The sequence below is a fragment of the Struthio camelus genome, chromosome 6 (assembly GCF_040807025.1).
Source record: "Struthio camelus isolate bStrCam1 chromosome 6, bStrCam1.hap1, whole genome shotgun sequence".
Taxonomy (NCBI): domain Eukaryota; kingdom Metazoa; phylum Chordata; class Aves; order Struthioniformes; family Struthionidae; genus Struthio; species Struthio camelus.
The window spans coordinates 14149947-14168792 of record NC_090947.1 but is presented as its reverse complement, the minus strand read 5'-3'; the positions used below and the strand labels follow the sequence as shown (position 1 = coordinate 14168792).

The window sequence follows — 18846 nt, the reverse complement described above, 5'->3', positions numbered from 1 at the left end:
TTTCTCTCCAAGCACACCGTAAGCTGTACTCTGCGCGACTGCCTGCAGATTAGATTACGCAACGTTATTTGGACCAGAGCTCCGGTGCGGCTGCATGGCCAAGCACGTCGAAACTGCTGCCATCGATGGATTCTGGCTTGTGCAAACGGAAGGGGAAAGCCCAGCTAGCTCAGTTCGGCTCGGAGGAGGAGAAGGGCAGCGCACGTGCAGTGCCCGCTGCCTTCCCCTTCGTGCGGGGGGCAAGGCCAGCGAGGGAACCTGCCGCGCCGGAGCGTTTGCACGCGGAGAGGCGGCGGTGGCTGCGCCGTAGCCGGGAGCCACCTGACATCCCTGGGGGCCAGTGCCGCCGGGAGCCGGGAGCGGGCGGCCCCACGCCCCGCTGCCGCAGCTCCTCGGCCACCGGCTCCGCCCGCCGCCGCCGCCCCGCCCCGCCCCGCCGGGCCCAGTCAGGGGACGGGGCACGCGCGGCGCAGCCAATCAGCGCGCGGCGGCGGCGGCACGCGCCCGCCCGTTGCCCACTCCCGGGGCTCCGCGTTCGCCGGCCGCCCCCGCCCCCGCCCGCCCGCCCGGCTATAAAGCGGCGGCGCAGAGCACATGCTCGCCTGAGCGCGGGGCTGCGCCGCCGTCCCGCCCGCCCGCCCGCCCGCGTCTGTGTCCCCGTCCCGCTCCCGCGTGAGGGCCGCCGGCGCCCCCCGCCCCGCCCGGCGCCGCCGCCACCGTCTTGCCCCCCCCCCCCCCCCCCCGCGGGATGCGGGCTCGGCCCGCCGCGGCGCCCCCGGCCCCGGCCGCAGCATGAGCGTGGCCAGCGAGACATACCTCTTTATAAAAGACATAAAACCCGGACTGAAAAACTTAAACGTCGTCTTTATTGTGCTGGAGATCGGTAAGTGCGGCCCGCCCCCCCCCCACCCTCCCCCCCGTGGGGGGGCGGCGGCGGGGCCTGACGGCGTTGTCCCGCAGGGCGAGTCACCAAGACCAAGGACGGGCACGAGGTGCGGTCGTGCAAGGTGGCGGATAAAACGGGCAGCATCACCATCTCCGTCTGGGACGAGATCGGCGGCCTCATCCAGCCGGGCGACATCATCCGCCTGACCAAGGGGTGCGTATGGGGCCGGGCCGCCGCCGCCGCCGCCGGGCGGGCCTCTTGCCCCCTGGGGAAGGCGCGGGCGGAGCCGCTGCCCGAGCCGCCTGCCGGGCTGACACCCCCTTCCCCCCCAGGCCAGGCACGGGCACCCACGCCAGCAGGGCAGTGGGGAGGGCTGCTGCTTCTTCGGGTTTTTTTTTTTTAATGAGCTGGCGTTTAAGAGGTTTATTCCAGCTTTGAAAAAAAGCTCCCTAGGAAAGCGCTCGCTCCTGGGGGAAGTACGGCAGTCGTCCCCATCAGATGGGGAAATCGAAACCGTGTGCTTATCTTTACAGGCAGTCCTTTATTCTAGCAGTCTGCTCGTAATGAAAGGAGAGAATGATTAATGTCCCTAACACAGAAAAGTTGCTTTTCATTGCAGTGGATTTAACAGAAGTGACAGGCAGAGAAGAACCTTTCAGAATTCGCTGTAAAAATTCACACTAGTGCTGTACCACAGAATATGTTACTTTGGCTAGGTACAATTAATTCATCTCACAGGGCTGTTTCAATTTTTAAAAAAACCTTACTCTGTTTCTAGGCTGTAAGGAAGATGTAATGCTCGCTTAAAACACAGGGAATTTAAAAAATCCTTTTCCATGTCACTTAGTTTGTCAGTAGCAAAGTGACAGTCACCTTGATTTGGGCTCTTTATACCAGGCAAATTACATTTAGAAATCCATTATACCAGTGTTTTGGTCTCAGCACTCCTGGAGAGGCTGGACCAACAATGTGTATGTAAGGTCCTTCTAATTTGTCTTTATGAAAAAGTAGGTAAAAGTTTATTCAGTGGAGCTAAGAACTGAGCTACGCTAGTTGTTCTTAGTTGGAGTTCAGTTTTTGGGTTTGGAATGAAATTGGATGACTCCTGCCACCAAAACTACAGCTGCTTCCACCTATGCAAATAGTTTTTCTCAAAATAGACTCCTCAGCAGAGGCAGTTTTGGGGAATCCTGCCTGCCTGGCGAGCATGCGGAGTGCTGGGGTGCTGAAATGCATGGGCTCAAACAAGAGCATTGGGCCAGCACAATGTGGTGTGCCTAGAGGAACAGTGATCCTGTTCAGCAGTATCGCTATACTCTGTTCTGGGACTGGTTTACTGTAGCTATTGTGTTATTTCAGTATAACAGATGGGAGGGTCAGTGCATCCTTTAATGTGAAGAAGTGAGACTGTTTGGTGTGTGTGAATCAGAGCTATGAACTGGCACCAGTATTGTTTGTGGATGGCTAAATCACACCCTCATTTACATGAATTGCATACTCACTCTAGGACTGTGCAATGAAAAGGTGGAAGCTAAATACATCCTGGTTTGGCTCTTGTCTTAAAGAACAGCCTCGCGCTGGCGTAAAGGTTCTCTGAACGTTAACTTCTTTCTGTCCTAATATTTTCTTTTTCAATTTTGTACTTAACAGGATTAAACTGAGTGTGTGACACTGCCCTTGTATAGGTAAATTTCACCTACATAGGCTAACCCTGACCTTTTTTCTTGCGCATGATACTAGCTGTTGTAAATAGCAAAGCTTAGCTAGGCCCCACGTCTAGACCTGTCTTCTGCTGAATTTCAAGATCTGGGTGCCTTCCCCTTCAGAAGCAGATGCTGTTGTGGATTTTTGTGATTGGCTGACTCATTCATTTACAGGAAGTTGCTGCTGTTAGTATTTCTAAGTACAAGTTCTTGCGTTTAATGTTCTACACTTGATATTCCTTTTGAGGCGAAGAAACAGACGCTGGCATAAGTGGGATACCTTTGCACTGGAGTTCTGTGAGGTTCTCAGTCCCATGATTTACTGGGTCCCATCTCAGTTAATGTGTATTTGGTTTATTTCTTTTGCTTATTTGGTAGTAATTTTGCTTTGCCCTCTGCAACAAGACCGTCCAACTAGTTGGATATTAAAAGCTAGGCACAGATGGAATCTTTAAAAGGTGGCAGTGTTAAGTGAAACACATTGATGCTACTTCTAAGTGGAGAACTCCTGAGATAGTAAAGCCACTATAACTGTAGGTAGTGTACTATGTATGCTGAAATACAGAGAAGGTTGCCATTATATTGACATTATAATTCTATTTAGCAGACCTGAGTCCTCCCTGGTACCTCTCTGTTCCGGGCTGTGTAAGGCAAGACTGCTCCTGGTAGATAAGACAGAGGGGAAGAGGAAGGCTGGCTATCTGTTTCAGAGATAGACCTGGAGCGTAAGGAAATGGTGACTTGTCCAGATTATCTGTGACTTCTGGGAGTGCAATTGGTAGGCCTTCCTCCTTAGCTGGAAGACCAGCACCTCATGCTCCTGTTATCTTCCTTGTGCTGCACCAGAGGAACAACTCTACTAGAGATGTTGCATAAGTCAAATTCCAGTGCCTGAAGTCAAATGCCACTGTAAAAAAACAGTGTGCTCAGCTGTCTCATGAGTGAATGTTTCCCTAATTCAAAAATGATTTCATTACATTGCTGCATGTTGCTTGGAACATGACCATTGGATTTTGCTGAGGCCTTTTTTTTTCCAGAGTCTAGTGAGGAACTATACTAAAAGTTAAGCACTTGCTTGGGTAGATAATGAAACTGAATCTGTATGTTCTCCATTGAACAAGGGTAGTTCTTCCTGACTTCTTTCTAGCTCCTTCTGAAAGTGTAGAAGGCTGCAGAAATGAGTTTTCAGTGAGTGGTAACATGGGTACTGCTCTTGACCCTTTCTGCAGAAGAAAGGTGTTTTGCTGAAAGGGCTGTTCTAGCCAGCGAAGGAGTATCAAATCTCCAAGTAATTGACTGCTCTCCTGGAATTCCCAGAGGAGTTAACATAGGTTCTAATACCTTTTGCTAGAAGTAAAAAATGGAGATCTGTAAACTTCTAATGCAGTAAAAGTGAACACACTTGGGATCCTTGAGATTTTTTTGGTAGACCATTCATGCTGATATGGAATACTTCCTCCTTGAAGAGAGCATGTTTCTTCAGTCTCTTGCAGCAGTAATATTTCTCATTAGCTAAGGAAGACTGCATTGTCCTTTTTTTTTTTTTTTTGGCCAGGTATGCATCTCTGTGGAAAGGATGCCTGACGCTTTACACAGGACGAGGAGGCGAGCTGCATAAAATTGGAGAGTAAGTACTGCATGCTTGTACTTGTGGTAAGTATAAGATATGAAGGCTCTTACTAAATAGAAGTTAGGTCAGCAAAAATATGTTGATTGGTCATGGATAGGTACGGTATAGGCAACTGCGGTGTACATGCTCTGCTCTGGTAACGAGCTCAAGCCCTCTTGGGAGGGACCTTTCTAAGTGTATATATGAATAAATTGGCCTCAATCATGACCCACCTGGGTTTTTCCTGGGGTGAGGGGGGAACGTATACAATGACAAGGGCCTTAATCTGCATTGCTTTCTCAGTTTGAACTCCTTTATTATGGTGGAAGCCCTATGCGTATTATGCTCGAGAGGAACAGTGCAGAGAAGGAAGACAAAGGCACATTGGATGAATGTTATCTAAACAGGAGCAAGCCTCTTGAAACCTTCTTTAAATTCTCCACAAAGTGAGGAGATGACCCTTAGTAAGGAAGGGTCAGAACAAACCTTCAGTAATGTACTTGACAAGCAATAGGAAAAATAGCAACCTTTCTCTAACCAGAAGAGAGCTTCCACTGTGATTAAAATGTGGCAAAAACCATTGTAGTCATTGGGGAAGTAGGTCTGTGCGGTGGCCGTCTCTTCTTGAATGGTTCAAAAATGCTTCATGCTCAGCTGGATGTGGAGAGGGATGCCTTGCAGATTTTCCTTGATGCTGAGTCATTGCCCCAGAAGTGGCATACGGTGGGTTTACTCTCCAACAGGTTGGACTGAGGTGAGTCCTCATCTAGATCCTGCCTTACAGCAGGGGGTTGGAGCTGCATTTCTGCTTAACAAGTCCAGGCTGTTTCATGATCCAGATCTTTCTTCCTCTCTGCCTTAATTTCAATGTGGTTAGTCAGTGGGCCTGTTCTTTAACAGAGTCTCCTTAAGTGGAAAAGGAGGCTTTGAGTTTCATTCCCTGTTTTAGACTCCTCTGTGCTATTATGTTAATGAGGCACTCTAGCATGGGAATGTATTTCAGTTTCCCCTAGGGATCTAATGCAGCCCCAGTCTGGGAGCAGGCTGGGTGACTCTGGGCCTCAGGTGATCTTGTGAGTGGGTGCTGGATAAGATTGTGCAGCTGGAAGAGGGGAAGGAGGGCCCTGAATTTTTCTATTCTTTCAGCTATTTCCCTCCTAGGGTAAATGCCTGCTTGTCTCTGCTTGGCTGAACCCTCGCCAGGAAGAGGCGTCAGCTTCACCCCAAGTCTGTGACAGGATTTAGAAGCTAGCAGCTTTTTAAAAACTCTAGATACTCTCAGAACTGGGATCTGGATTAGTGGCTTCTTGGTGGTGGCTTATTCAAGAACATGTGCTCTTGAGCTGTGGAGTTAAGAACTCTTCTGTTACGAATGACTGTAAAGCTGCCTCATAACCTTAATTTCTCCTCAGGTTCTGCATGGTATACTCAGAAGTGCCAAACTTCAGTGAGCCCAACTCAGAACACCTTGGGCAGAACAAGCTGGTATGTTAAACTTGCCTGAGGCATCTGGCATAGTGTTCTTTTGTCTGAATACTTCACACTAGGCTATGATAACACATGTGACTCTTTTGGAAAAATGGGCTTCAAGAGATATATAGATAAAAATGACAGTAATTATAGTAGATAAATTTCATGTCTAGTTACTATAAGAACATAGGAAAAATTCAGTCCCTTTCTGTAAAACTGCAAAGTTTCTCTCTGATCCATGTTTTTGTCTTTCTTTTTTTACATTTCCTCTGAAGGCACAGGGTGAACAGAATAATAGTTCTGCATCGAGTAATATGGGTTCTTGTACTTTCGGGCCACTGGGTAAGTTTTTTTCTTTTGTGGAAGTGAAAGGATGAGAAACACTTTAATCCTTAATGGGAATAAAAAAAATCTGATCTTAAGGGCTTCTCCACTCTAGGGCAAAACTCTGCTATGCTCTAAAAGATTAACTGGGACCTGAAACTGCAAGCATATAAGCATGAACATTTCATGGATAATGGTAATGGTTTCACGATTCCTCTCCAAGAAGAAGAAGAGGTCAGACTATCCAAGGTGCCTGCATCATATAAAGGGACTTTGCTAATCCTAAATTGTTTTGGTTCTTGCAGCACTTGAAATTCTGCTTATTGAGTGAAGTATCAGGCTCCACTATTTATTTATTTTTTTTTTAACCACCAGAAACCATCACTTCAAAAATGACTTCCCTTTTGTCTTGCCTTATCATGGCTTTCTTCCCAGGCTAACTGTCAAACAGAAGCAGTGGTAACTTAAATTCTAAAGTCTGGCCTGACCGCATGGTTTTGTGACATCCTCTGTTTAAGCAATGAGACTTAAATAAGGAAATGGTTCAAAGACTTGAGTGGGTATAAGATGAGAGGGAGCCTGAGTTATGGCCTGGCTACATGATGCCCAGACTCAAAGCCTGCTGTTACGTAGCTAAGCTCTGCTGGTGGATGACAGCAAGCTGATGTCTAACTTACAGCTAAAAAGGTCCATGTCACTTTAATTCAATGACTCTGCTTCCTCTTTAGCAACGTGATTATCGTTTCTCTTATTTTACTTCTCTTATGAGCCCTTTCTGTTCCTTTGAAAATAAATGCTTCTGAGCAAAGAAGGGCAGTGCTCTGAGGCCAGTCTTTCCTCAGCGCCAGGGTGAGGCGAGTAGTCTTTCAGCCCAGCTGGAGTGTAGCCACCTGCTCAATGTCCTTGCTTTGGGTGGTTGACAGCCTTTTCCCTGAGCTTGTGCATGCCTTCTGAAACTTGCTTTTCTCTTCCTGCTTTTTGTGCTGTCTTTAAACGCAGTAATTTTTCTCTCTCCCTTCCCTCCCCCTGCTTCCTGTCATTGTTTTCCTTTTTTGGCTACCAGCATGACATCAGCAATGACACTTACAAGGCTCAAGCTCATGAGAGCCTGGTGCTAGCTGAGTCACTTCTGTGGCTGAACCTCACAAAAGAGCGCTTTCTTTCTCTGCCTGTGTGTCTGGTAGTGAGGAAGGGCACAATGGGCAGCCTGCTTTCCTTGTGCTCCTTCCCTTTTGATTGCCACTGCCCTGCTGTGTCTCTGGAACATCTTGGTGTGCAAACCTACAAGCCAGTGCATGTGTCTGAAAGCACCAATCTGCTTTCAGTAGACTGTCTCTCTCCTGCTCAGAGGATCAGCGTGCAACTCCCTGTGGCCCTTTTTGCTTTGGTTGACAGTGGGGGAGAATTACTTTTGGAGGGGGAAAAAGGTAAGCTGTGATTTGGAGTCTTGCAAAGCCAGAGGGCTTTTTCCTCCTTGCTCTAATGAGCAGGGTTTGCTAGTTGCTGCTTAGTCCATGTGTCCACCGTTGCCAGACTTGTGTGGGGGAGCAGTGATTTCAGTCATGGAACTTGTGATGACCTTTCTCCTGTCTTTTTAGGAAATGGTTTGCAAACTGGACCCGAATCAAGTGGATTCCCATTTGCGTATAATCATGGCCACTCTTATGCAGGTAGTGGGAGAGGCAATGGACGAGGACCTGTAAATTCATCAACAGCTAATAGCGTTCAGCCTCCTCTCCCTGCTGTCAGTAATGGGAGGGACCCACGCAGAGCCTTTAAAAGATGACTATGCCAAACGTTCTACAGCTTGCTTAACTTTACACTCTACTTGAACACTTATTGCACTTTTATTTATGGTGAACTGTGAACCGGTTTGTCCTTTATTGTTTTTTTTACCTTTTGGTCTATGGAGCAAACTTGATGTGATCTCTTGTTTTGTTTAGGGAAGCACAGTGATCCCTCCCCATAAGTTAGGGGGGCAGAGGGAGAAAGTGGATAATGTCAAGAAAGGGTAACAGCTTGAAGAGTCTCAATTAAAACTCAATACCCTTTGGTGAAGGGAAGAAAACTTTGATTACATGTATCTTTTTTTCCCCCCCTCTTTCTGTTGGTCAGCCATGTAGCCTTAAAAGGTCTAAATGTCCTTTGTGCACATGACTTCCATTAGAGTTAATGGGAGTTGATTGTGTTAGAGAAATGAGAGAGAGGGCAAAGGTGTCTTTATGAACTAGGTGTCCTTGAAATGAAAATAACTTGTAAAAGCAATAAGCATGAGGAAAGGACCAATGCCAGCACCTAGTGGTGTCTCCTATATCAGTGAATGGGCAACTCAGATGAAAGCTGAAGTTATGGTGAGTGTCTCGAAGCTTGAATTTTGATTCCAAAATGGTGTATGCTATTTCTTAGACTAGAACACTTAAAGAAATATTCTCCGTAATACACCATCTCATCGTCAAGGAAAGCCACATTGATTTCTTTTTTTTGCTTTGGGTAGAGGCTTGGATATTCATTCTTGCTTTGCACGAAGTAATAGAAGAGGATTTAAATTGAAAAGGACACTGGAGAATAAGCCGTTAGTTGCTAGTTCGGGTGTAAAAGTCCAAAGTTACTTTACAGGACTTTGAATCTCCAGGAAAGAATGAGTTTCAAGAACTGTTTTGGAACACTATGTTTTGCATCTTGTTGAGGTTGCCTACTTCTTCCTTTATTCACTTTTCCAAATCAGTTATGTGTTGGATCAAGCTGTATGTATTGATTGCAAAGGCACTGGCTGAGCACATGGCTGCACTTTTGATGCTGTTAAGCTGCTAAGCTTTCCTTCCTCTCTTTTATGAAGTATGAATTATCCCCTAAAGAACTTATAAAACACCATCTCCCCTGAGCGGAATAGCTGCAGTTTTATTTTTGAGATCACAAATGCCTTGATTCTCATTAAGACTGCAGTGTCACGCTTCAGATCGGGCTCAAGAACAGTTTAGGAGCTTTGAGGAGATGTACTGGATTCATCTGTTTAACTCTTCTTAAAGCTGACCTCTCCAATAAAAGTTGCACTAAATCCATCTTGGAAACAAATCTAACTTTCTTTCTGTCAAGCCATAAAGATTTCATGGCAAAAGGCTGCTTCTGAAATGCAAGTTGTCTCTGTAGTCAGTCATGTTAATTGGATCTACTCCTAAGTTACTGATGTTTGCAAGTTATTTTACATTTGGTATTTCTGCTTTTGGTACTCTGGTATCATGATGTTTTGTTGGAAGTTGCCTTTAATTGGTGAAGATTCCTTGCTCAGTCTGAAGTAGTGAGCTTTCTTTTAAAAGCAAGCAGCAGCAACAAGAATGTTCTGAAGGGAGATGTAGAGACACCTTTGTGCCAAGACACCTAAGGACTGTTTTTTCTCTGATCTGGTAAAGTGCTACCATGATACCTACTTCCAGGAGAAACTGGCAAAGTTTGTCTAGGCCACAAAATAGCGTGATGTGGAACACCTCACAAGGTCACCTGCTGGCAGTGTTATAAAGAACAGTGCTAATTGCTAAACCATAGAACATCCAATAAATTTTGGAGAAGGTATAAAGTGATGTGCAACTCAGGGACTTTAAATTGCCTACTTCTTTTTTTTTTAAATGTCATGTACAGACTCTAGATGCAGGGAACAACCTTTTTGTAGTATATACTAAGACTTTTGATGTGCTTGTGAGAAGAAAGCCAAGAGGACTTCTAAACCCTGTGAAGTATAAATGATATGTTCTGAAGGTAAATGAGATATGGTATGAAAGCCCTACTTCCTAATAGTAACTGTAAAGGTATTAAAAGAAAGGTGCAAGTGATAGACAGTAGGGATTTGGGTTCATCAGGATTTCTCAGCCATGGGTCTCTGAAATTCTGGTGGCGTCAACCTCTCTACAGCCTAAAGAGGGTTGAAGTGATGGGGAATTCTGCTTTAGTGTGTACTGAGGTACCTGATGTTTGCAGCTCTATGCATCTGAGCTTTATTAAACTTTAATAAACAGAAAGATTGTTGACAAATACAAAATAAAGTAAAATGATTACTGCTGATGAACAGCATAAGATTAAATGTTTGCTGTCAAGTGGATTGGATGCTCGGGATGCTGTCTGCATTTGGGAGGAAAAAAAGCAAGAAGGCTGGTCTTCATGTTTTCAAGGTTAGTAGCATTCCTGCCTTCCTATTTCTTATGTGAAAGTGTTTCAGTTTATTAATAAATTTCTACTTCTTTGCAGGGGAAATCTGTGCCCTGAAAAGTCACATGGACTTAAAGTAAATATAATCACTGTAGCTTCTGAAGGTCTTCTGATCTTCCAATGAACCTAAGGCAAGAGATTTGTTTACCTCAGAGGTATCAGTGTCATGATAGTGAGGTCGCATCTTGCAAAGGCATCTGGGAGCCTGCCTTCCATCTCTTTGGAGCATATCACCTTGGTGACCGGAGTCTTGTACAAAAGTTTCTTGGTCATTATGTAAACAAGCAGTTGCCATACATTACTCTGACACTACAATACAGTTCATGGGGGGCCCAGTGCTTAAGTTGGTAGGGGATCTCTTTACAAGTGTCTTCTGAGGATATGTTGTAAAGGTAAGACTGTTAGTGTAGTCGTCTTCTAGATAACACAAGTTGCTAAGCGAAGAATTGTGGGAGGGATTTGCTTGTCCAAATAGAAACTGCACAGCTTTGAAATGCAAGTGAGCAGTCATAATACACTTGAGTCAGCAGACCCAGCTCTTGTCACATTTTGGTTCTCCTTTTACCCACCTGAAAGGACTAATATTGTAGACTTCAGCAATATGGCAGTGGAGTGAGTTTTGCTGTATGTCTACTGCTGTCCTTCATATTTCAGTATTTCACTTCTACTCTTTCTCAGCATGAATCTTTCCCTGTGATTCCAAAAGTAGATCTCTTTCAAGTCTTGCTTTAAAATAGCAATCCTGTAGTTAAATACTGTCTTAACCTTGAATGTGTGCCTGGGCCATGCAGTGTACACCCACGGTAAAAGTGAGAAGGTGCTGTACATACTGAACAAATGGTGGACCGAGGCTTGTGATTTATAATCACTGCTTTCACAACTCCTCTGAAGAACTCTGGCCTTAACCTAAAAACGTGGCTGTTGGTAGCCATATGTACTCAAAAGGTGTTATTTGGCATCACAAATTCCAGTAGGAGCATATGCAGCTAGTAGGTTTTGTGGAAAGCTAAAGGCTGTATGAAGCATCTTTTCTACCTCAATGCAGTGTCTGCGTAGATGATACCCTTAAAAGCATGTTACAAAGATGTCAGATAGTCACATGCTATTACAACATGCATTGCTCGCAGCCCAGAGTAATGTTCGTTAGAAAAAATACTGTTCCGTGTAGCTTGTCAGTGTCCTTAAATTTTTGCATAGGGCCTCACTAGCTGTATTTAGCTAGTGACCTGGCCACGTTACGTAGCTCGCTGCAACTAATGCCCAAAAACAAAGGGTGGTTATCCATTTTATAAGGCAGGTTTCATCAGCTTCTAAAGTGCCTTTTTAGACCTAAGAATTAGTAAAGCAAAGGATTTCTGATTGTTTCTGGAAACGTTACCCTGGGCAGCTTAGTAGTCCATGTATTCTGAGTTGCCTGGTTCTTTCTGTGCCTCTCAGATATCTGTAGGCTTGCCATTTCAAACATACTGCTTTTTTTCCTGACCCTTGAGCCAGGCACGTAGCAATGCTGCATGGAGTGTTTTAGAGGGGGATCCAGCGTGGTGCAATGCTTTTTCACTGCAGGTCTTCCAGTGCCTAGCTTCTGAAGTTAATTGACTTCTTCAGGAGTTGATTCCCGTAGTATAGCTCCACCATAGATTTCCTAGGTGACTAAAGGGCTTGGACTCTGTCCCTGGTATGACGAAGCTCTGTTAATGATTACACTGGTGCTGATTGTTTTGATGTTGTGCGTAATCCAGACTTACCCCCCCCCCACCACCACCGCTGTGCTGTTTTGCAGGGTGAGCCTGGCCCTCTTTGCTGGGAATGCAAGGATACAATGGGACCAGGCCAGACTGGAGCCCTCCTGTCCTGGGACAGGCTGCATTGCAGCCCCCAGCCCCGAGGCTGCCCACACTCGTGACACAAGTCAGCTGGGCAGGTGACAGGAGACATTCAACAAGCCCAGACAGGCTCTCCTGTCCCCAGGGAAGAGCCAGCACTTTCACCAAACAAAGCCAGGCCTAGGGTGGATGGGGAATGATTTCAAGGCAGAGCTTGGGAAGACTTTGGCCATCCTTGCTCTTCCTCCACGGCCCAGCTCAGTGGTTACGTTCAGAAGAAGGCACCAGCAACACCAGGCAGCTACATAGGTCCCCTTAAGTGGCAAGGATGCAGCAACTGGGCTGTGAGAAGGTAGCTATGGCCAGGGACATGCCCCTGTTGTGCAGGGAAGGGGAGAGGAGTGGCTAGGACTGAGCAGGCAGCACTTCTCCAGTAATCCCCCCCCCCCCCCCAATCCTTCAGCATCTAACGGGGAACCATGGAAAGCACCTCCAAAAGGGGTCTGGATGTGATTATAGTATAGAGTGCTTGCAGGCCCAAGTGCTGCTGGAGCTACTGCAGGCCTTGAGATAAGCAAGGGATTTTCAGCATGGTTTGAAGCTAATCTGAAGTTGTGCCAGGATGGTGGTCCCTGCATGGCCTCTGCTGCTCAGAGCTGCTGCATTAGTTTGGCAGCTAGCAGAGGTGCATGTCCCCTACCAGAATAGCCGCCTCGGGCCCTGGGGAGGCAGGCCCCGTGTTTGCGTACTGTGACGTACCCTGGGGTGGGGGAGTTCAGCTGGTACTGATGATTCTGAATGTTTGTAGTGTTTGCTCCGTTTCGTGTGAGGTGAAGACGGCTGTTATTTGGGAGTACAGAACAGACAGTGTGCCCAGTCCTTCCAGGAGGAGCGTGCCTGGCTGATGTAGCAGTCTCTTTTCTGGTGTGCTTTTGTTTACTTCAGAATAACTAGGGTGATTAGAGCTAGTTGTAAGGAGGGAATTGTTCATGGAAACTTTGCCTCATTTAAAAAAAAAAAAAAAAAAGTCCCTCCAGAAGACACGTGCCAAACTAAGTTGGGGCAATTGCCTGAAAACTGAGATTGACATTCACAGCAAACCTCCTCAAGAGCTCATTCAGAGGTGCACTTTCTGACCTGAGTCTTAATCTTATACTAGTTCCTTTATTCTCAGTCCCAGAGAATTTTAAATTGTTATGGCCCTTTGTGAAGATTGTACTTTTTAATCTAGTCTGTGGTAGACATTTATGTGTGTATGTGTATATGAAAATGCGCAGTGTCTTGTAATTGGGATGAAAAAAATTAATCCCAAACAAGCTGCTTACTGAATTACTGAGAATGGAGTTCAAAGGGATTAGAAACTAGGTTTGGAAGTGACTAAGGGGACTAAAGACTTCATTTAGCTATTTATTTTCTTTAAGTTGCTTATGCTTTTTTCTTTTTTTCCAAGGAGAAATTAACACAGTAATAAGGGCTTCAGGTAAAACAGGGCTGCCATCTGCCTGCTGATAAACACTGTCCCAGTCTGTGAGTTTCCATAGGGGAGAGATTAGGGAAAGAGAAAAACATCAGGATTTATCAGAGCTTAGAAAATAAAGTTTTTCTCTGCTGTAAATATAACTCCAGTTATAATTAAATCATTGCTTCCTTCCTATATGAGTTTGTGGGTCATACAGACCCGCAGAATGGAAGATCCAAAGCAGTGCAGGCACTCTGGGGCTGCTAGCTATTAGGTATTAGGTCAGGTGGCGTATAAAAAACAAAATCAGCTAAAATATCATTAACTGAGGCCTTCTGAGAACATGAGTGTAGCTGTATGCTGCTAAGCATCACAGCAGGGCCTTATACCAAGCTGTCTTGAAGTTCATGGTGAACAAGTGAAATAGTCTTATAAAAATACTGTTTTGGAAAGTTGGAACCACTATGCAATGTGTTTCTAATCCCAGCTCTGCTGTAGACCGCCTGGTGGTGTGATATCCAAGAGTTCCCACTGATTATAAACTCCCACTGAGTCCTGGGCAGGCAGTGGTGTTTCATCTGTAAAACCAGAATAGTACCTGAGGTCATAGGGCAGATCTATTAGAAGCTGAATTCATGATTTATGAAGAACTCTAATGCTGTGCTGAGGCCGTTGAAGGAGTTTTTAAAAAAAAAAAAAAAAACAAGAAGAAACTTAGCCAGTGTGTAGAATCTTTCTCTAAATAAAAGAATTTATGAATGCATATTCTTAAGGCTTGGTTTCCTATAATTAAGCATTTGGTTTTACTCCTTTCTCTAGAGGTGCTGAGTGCTACAGCGTTTGTTTGCTGAGACCTGCAGATGTGCTGCACTTTTTCAGCCTGGCTGCCCTCGCTGAGCTTTGTAAACCCGAGACAGGCAGTGGTCAGGCCTCTGGCTCCTGGTGCATCTCCTGTGAGGTGGAGGAGCCTGCTGCCCACGTGGGACCAGCGCACAGGCTGCCTGCGCCCTCTCAGCCACTGCCGATGGCCACAGGAGGGCTTGCTGGGGTCAAGGGGGAGATCCCCAGGCCCTCCCAGCCTCCAGCAGGCCTTAATCTGAGTTTGTACTTCAGTTGCGCAGCTCCAGCTCTCTCAGTGCCAGTTTCTTGTATGGGGTCCGTGGGCACCAGCGTGTCCCTGCGGTCGGTAGGACAAGGCTGCGCTGCCTAGTGGTGCCTCTTGCTGCGTGGATGGCAAGCAGCGGTTGAGCACTCAGCAACACCATCTGCTGGCTGGCTGCAGGGCATGGTGACGCTGTCCGACAGCCTAGAAACTAGTGCTACCGAGACCTTTAGGTGGTTTCGTTTTCTGGTGTGTGATGAAAAGGCAAAAAAGAGAAAAATCCTGCCAGGCAGAAAGTGCAACTATTAGAAACTGATCTAGTTTATCTAGTACTCCTGGTTCAGTATGGTTCTTTTGCTGTGTTCAAAGCAGGGCAGGTGCAGGAGCCATCCTCGGAGGTGCATTCGTGCTTGCTTGGAAAACAAGAAGAGCTGGAAGACGCTGAGGAAAGATCTCTAGCCCTGAGGGTAGTGGAGCCCCAGAGTACCTTGGTGGTAGCTTGTGAAATCCTCTTTGTGGGCAGTTTTAAAAAATAGTTGGACAAACATCTGTCAGGAGTGGCTTGGGGGGAGCTGATTCTGTTACGGTGCAGCTATGGAGATACATCCATCAGAAAACAGTGATGGAAACAGGCTACGTTTTCTTAATTTTTGTTCTTGTTCCTCGGTTGATTAATACTAAATTTAATTTTCTGTAATCAACGTGAGCATGTAACTTGGAGAGATAAGATTTAGTCTGATTGCAGTAAAAATCTACCTATCATGTTTTGCTAGCAAAACTATTTATATCTCTAAATTATGCAATATTTTCATGGAGCTCTGCAGCCTACTTGTATTTAACCTTTGAATGGAGTGTTCTATTTTTTTAGATCACCTAATGCAAACTTTGTAAATGGATTTTTTAATTATGAGAAACCCAGCTGCAAGTCATCAACCAAATTATTAGCAAGGCAGAGAAGGATAACCAATACTGCTGTCAGACTTCAACTGAATATAAAAACTGTCAAGAACAGAAGTTGCCAAGAAAATAACTTTAAACACCAGGTGCTGGAGGAACAAATTAATATGATTTATTTTTAGAAATAGTGAATTGAGGCCTGATGCAGACATTTCTACATACAGCAACAGCACTTAGCTATGCAATAAGACTGGCAAAAGCAACACAACCTTCTCCTTTAAAAAAAGAAAAAAGGGGGGAAGAGAGGTGAGATCTAATTTAACTTTAAAAAAGCCCTAAGTAGGGAGAGATGGAGAACTTGAACTACTCTATACCCTTTGTTAAGATTGCAGTGAGCTGCTCTTGTTCTGTCGCCTATCAGATTTGTCTATGATGTGCTTTAGGGTGACCTTGAAGTAAGAAACACCTCTGTAAAAGCCACTCTTGAAAGCCCTTGCCCAGTACTTGCGATTGAATTTTGTTTTGGCAGCACTTTACTGATGACAGGGCCCATTGCTAGGGACAGTGAGTCTAAATGCTCTTGCTGAGCTTATTTTCCTCCCTAGTGCAGGGAATCAGGAGTAATTTCTAGAAGAAGCAGGACCCAAAACATAAATGAGTAAGTATCGCAAAGCCAATAGAAAGGATGTGTCAACTTTGGAAAATTGCTGCAATGAGCTTCCTGTAGCTTCTTTAGCAAAGTGGGTTTGCAGAAGCTTTCTGTGCAACTTCATCATGGTTTTAGCTGAAAGTTTAAGTTACAAAAATCTGTATCTTCCTAGTATATGCAAATGACTAGACCCTTCATTTGGAAAAAAAAGAGGTACATTGGTAATGGTTACTTTATGGAAAGCCTAATGAACATGAAACAATTAGGAACCAGGAGTAAATCCATAATTACTTTTTTTTTTTTAATGGATGTACTTCAGAAGCCTGTTTTCAGCAGGCTAATTTTGCATTTTTGGAGGTGATATGAGAAGACAGATCTTTGTAGGGCCTCAAACGTTTTAATGTCGGAAGTTGGTAAATTCAGTTGTTTTCGCAGGTTACTTCTTCAATCCAGGTGGTGGAGTGGTCCCCTAGGAATTAATTTAAGGGATTCAAGTGGTGTGTGCAGCCGGTGATCAGAGGCAGTGGCCTCTCAGAGGATCCTGGCTGTCATTAGGGTGCTCTGTCAGTGAGGCATGGGAGGAGGTGTCCCAGGGACTGTGTTTTTAGTATTGCAGGTGTTTCCTGTTCCTCCAAAAATAATTGAATCACTTTGGCCCAGGATATGTGGACTTTTTTTTCTCTTGTGGTCCTGCTGCTGTTTCACATAAACTTGGACGATCTCTGCTGTGCGGTTCTGCCTTTTCTTTGACTGCCCCCTCTTTTATCTAGCCTAAGAAGGTTTTCAACTAAAAGCAGTGGAGAGCGCTCGCTTTCTGTCCTGCATAAGCTTCCTCAGCCTTTATTTATCTTCGTTTGATTACGAACGCTCCTGCTTATGCCAATGCTCCATTTCTGTAATATAATTCTGATTTTTTCTCTAGCCTGTTATTACTCATTTGATGTTTGACAGGTCTATCTCTATTACTTCTACTTGTTCCAGCTCATTTTTGTATAACCAAAGTAATTCACAGGCCTGCCCAATTAGATCCCCGCCTTTTTTTTTTTTGTCTCAGGTATGTACGACATTGCCTGCCCTCTAGTACAATAGCCAATCCTTCTGCAATCCCGTTGATTGAATCCTTTGAGGCTTGAGAACGCGTTTCATGCATCGTGGTAACAAGCTGTTCACAGCTCCCTGTGCGCTGGGCTTCACATTCAGCCTTTCAAAAGACTTTGATAAAGAAAAAAGGATAATTTTTTTTCTGACTACTGCAAATGAAAAAGCTTTTCACTTGGGAGTAGTGGGGTCATACTTATGGAAATGCAGAGAGCGCTTGCAATATTTATAGTCGTTACAGAAGCGATTGAATCTATCTTTTATTGATATGTATTTACATGCCCACAAAAATCTTACTGCACGGTAGTTGAGAGAACTTTATTTAGATCTAGTATTTTGAAGTATTTTTTTTAGTGCTGCTTTATTATCCATGGAGTGCACGATTCAATATTTCAAGTAGGACTGTCACCAAAGAGCCGGAGGTTTTTAAAAGATTTTTATTTTACATAAAGATAAATGTTGAAGACAAATTTTTCAGAGGCACCATCTGTTCCATGTTGACCTTAATTTTCTGCCTGAGTGCTTTTCTTCAAATGTTTTAAGTCTTGTCTACATTTCATTTGGTTGGGAGTGTTTAGGTTGGTTTGAACAGGAAATCAGATATTCAGAATGCAAACACACTATTACATTGCAAATTACTCCCTTTGTATAATTTAGCAAACTGATTTGTAAATATTCTGCAGACTTCCTGAGGTATATCTGCTTCTCTGACATCTGGCAGGTCAGCCCTTTGTGGAATTGGATTTCTTTTGAATGTCAGTGTGATGCCTTGCTTTGTAAGATGGGGTGTAAAACACCAAACTGGAACTGTGGGTGTCTAGTTTTGGCAACAGTGCATAATGTTTTTATCCCTTTTAATCTTTGAGGAACAAAGATAGGGTAGGGTTTTGTTCGTTGGCTTCATGGCCTTAGTAGGATTTGCTGTTCAGGGTGTCTAAGCAATAATATTTGATTCTACTAAAAGGAGGTCACTGCAATAGTTGTATGTCTAGATAGGTCATTTCCACAGGGCAACATTATCAGCACCTCCCTTTCTTCCTTTAAATTTTCTTTGCTCTCATGTCTTCAGTAAAAATAGACCTATAGATGAATTTTGCCTTCCTTTGCTTCCAGCCTTGCTTTGTGGCTTGTCTGAGTTCCATTAAATGTTTCGTTATTGATGCAGGTTGCCAAAACCGAGCCCCTGAATCATGACATTACCCTGCCTTTATCTGTGGAGACAGGCTCAATGTCCTCATCCAAGTTTTTCAGCTATTGGCTAGCTTGTCCCACACACCTATGCTCTGCCTCAGACTTGATGCTTTCCTTCTCCACTCTGTAAGATTTATCCTTTATTCTCAAGCCTCAAAATTAAACTTTTCAGCTGGGTTGCACTTTCTTCTGCATGAACTACTGCAGACTCATCCTCTTCCTCAAGAGTCTCCTTTTCCCCAGCCTATCTGAAATATGGCTGCTGAGCCGTTTTCTTTTCCAGTTATGCTGAACATATCCCTTCCTGTCTGAACTCTTGTGGTTCCACCAGTTTAGCTTTTATGCTACCATCTTCAAGGGTTTCCCAGGCTCTGTATTTCTCTCTGCGACTTCTGTCTTGTATCAGCTTCGTGGTTGTGGTCCCTTGTACGATCCTGA

At 44.8% G+C, this 18846-nt stretch overlaps 1 protein-coding gene across 4 annotated transcripts in view; it reads left to right on the top strand.

Annotated features, from left to right (window-relative positions):
* Positions 1–606: 606 nt before the first annotated feature.
* Positions 607–18846, top strand: part of NABP1 (nucleic acid binding protein 1) — a 75436-nt gene continuing 57196 nt past the window's right edge. For 3 of the 4 annotated variants that reach the window (XM_068948287.1, XM_068948286.1, XM_068948288.1), the window contains exons 1-5: positions 611–883; positions 961–1099; positions 4145–4216; positions 5611–5683; positions 5944–6010. In XM_068948287.1, the coding sequence (XP_068804388.1) occupies positions 793–883; positions 961–1099; positions 4145–4216; positions 5611–5683; positions 5944–6010 (442 nt within the window). In that variant the 5' untranslated portion in view covers positions 611–792. Of the gene's footprint in view, positions 884–960; positions 1100–4144; positions 4217–5610; positions 5684–5943; positions 6011–7590; positions 10528–18846 lie in introns of those variants that run through there. The other variant, XM_068948289.1, reaches the window with a different exon arrangement.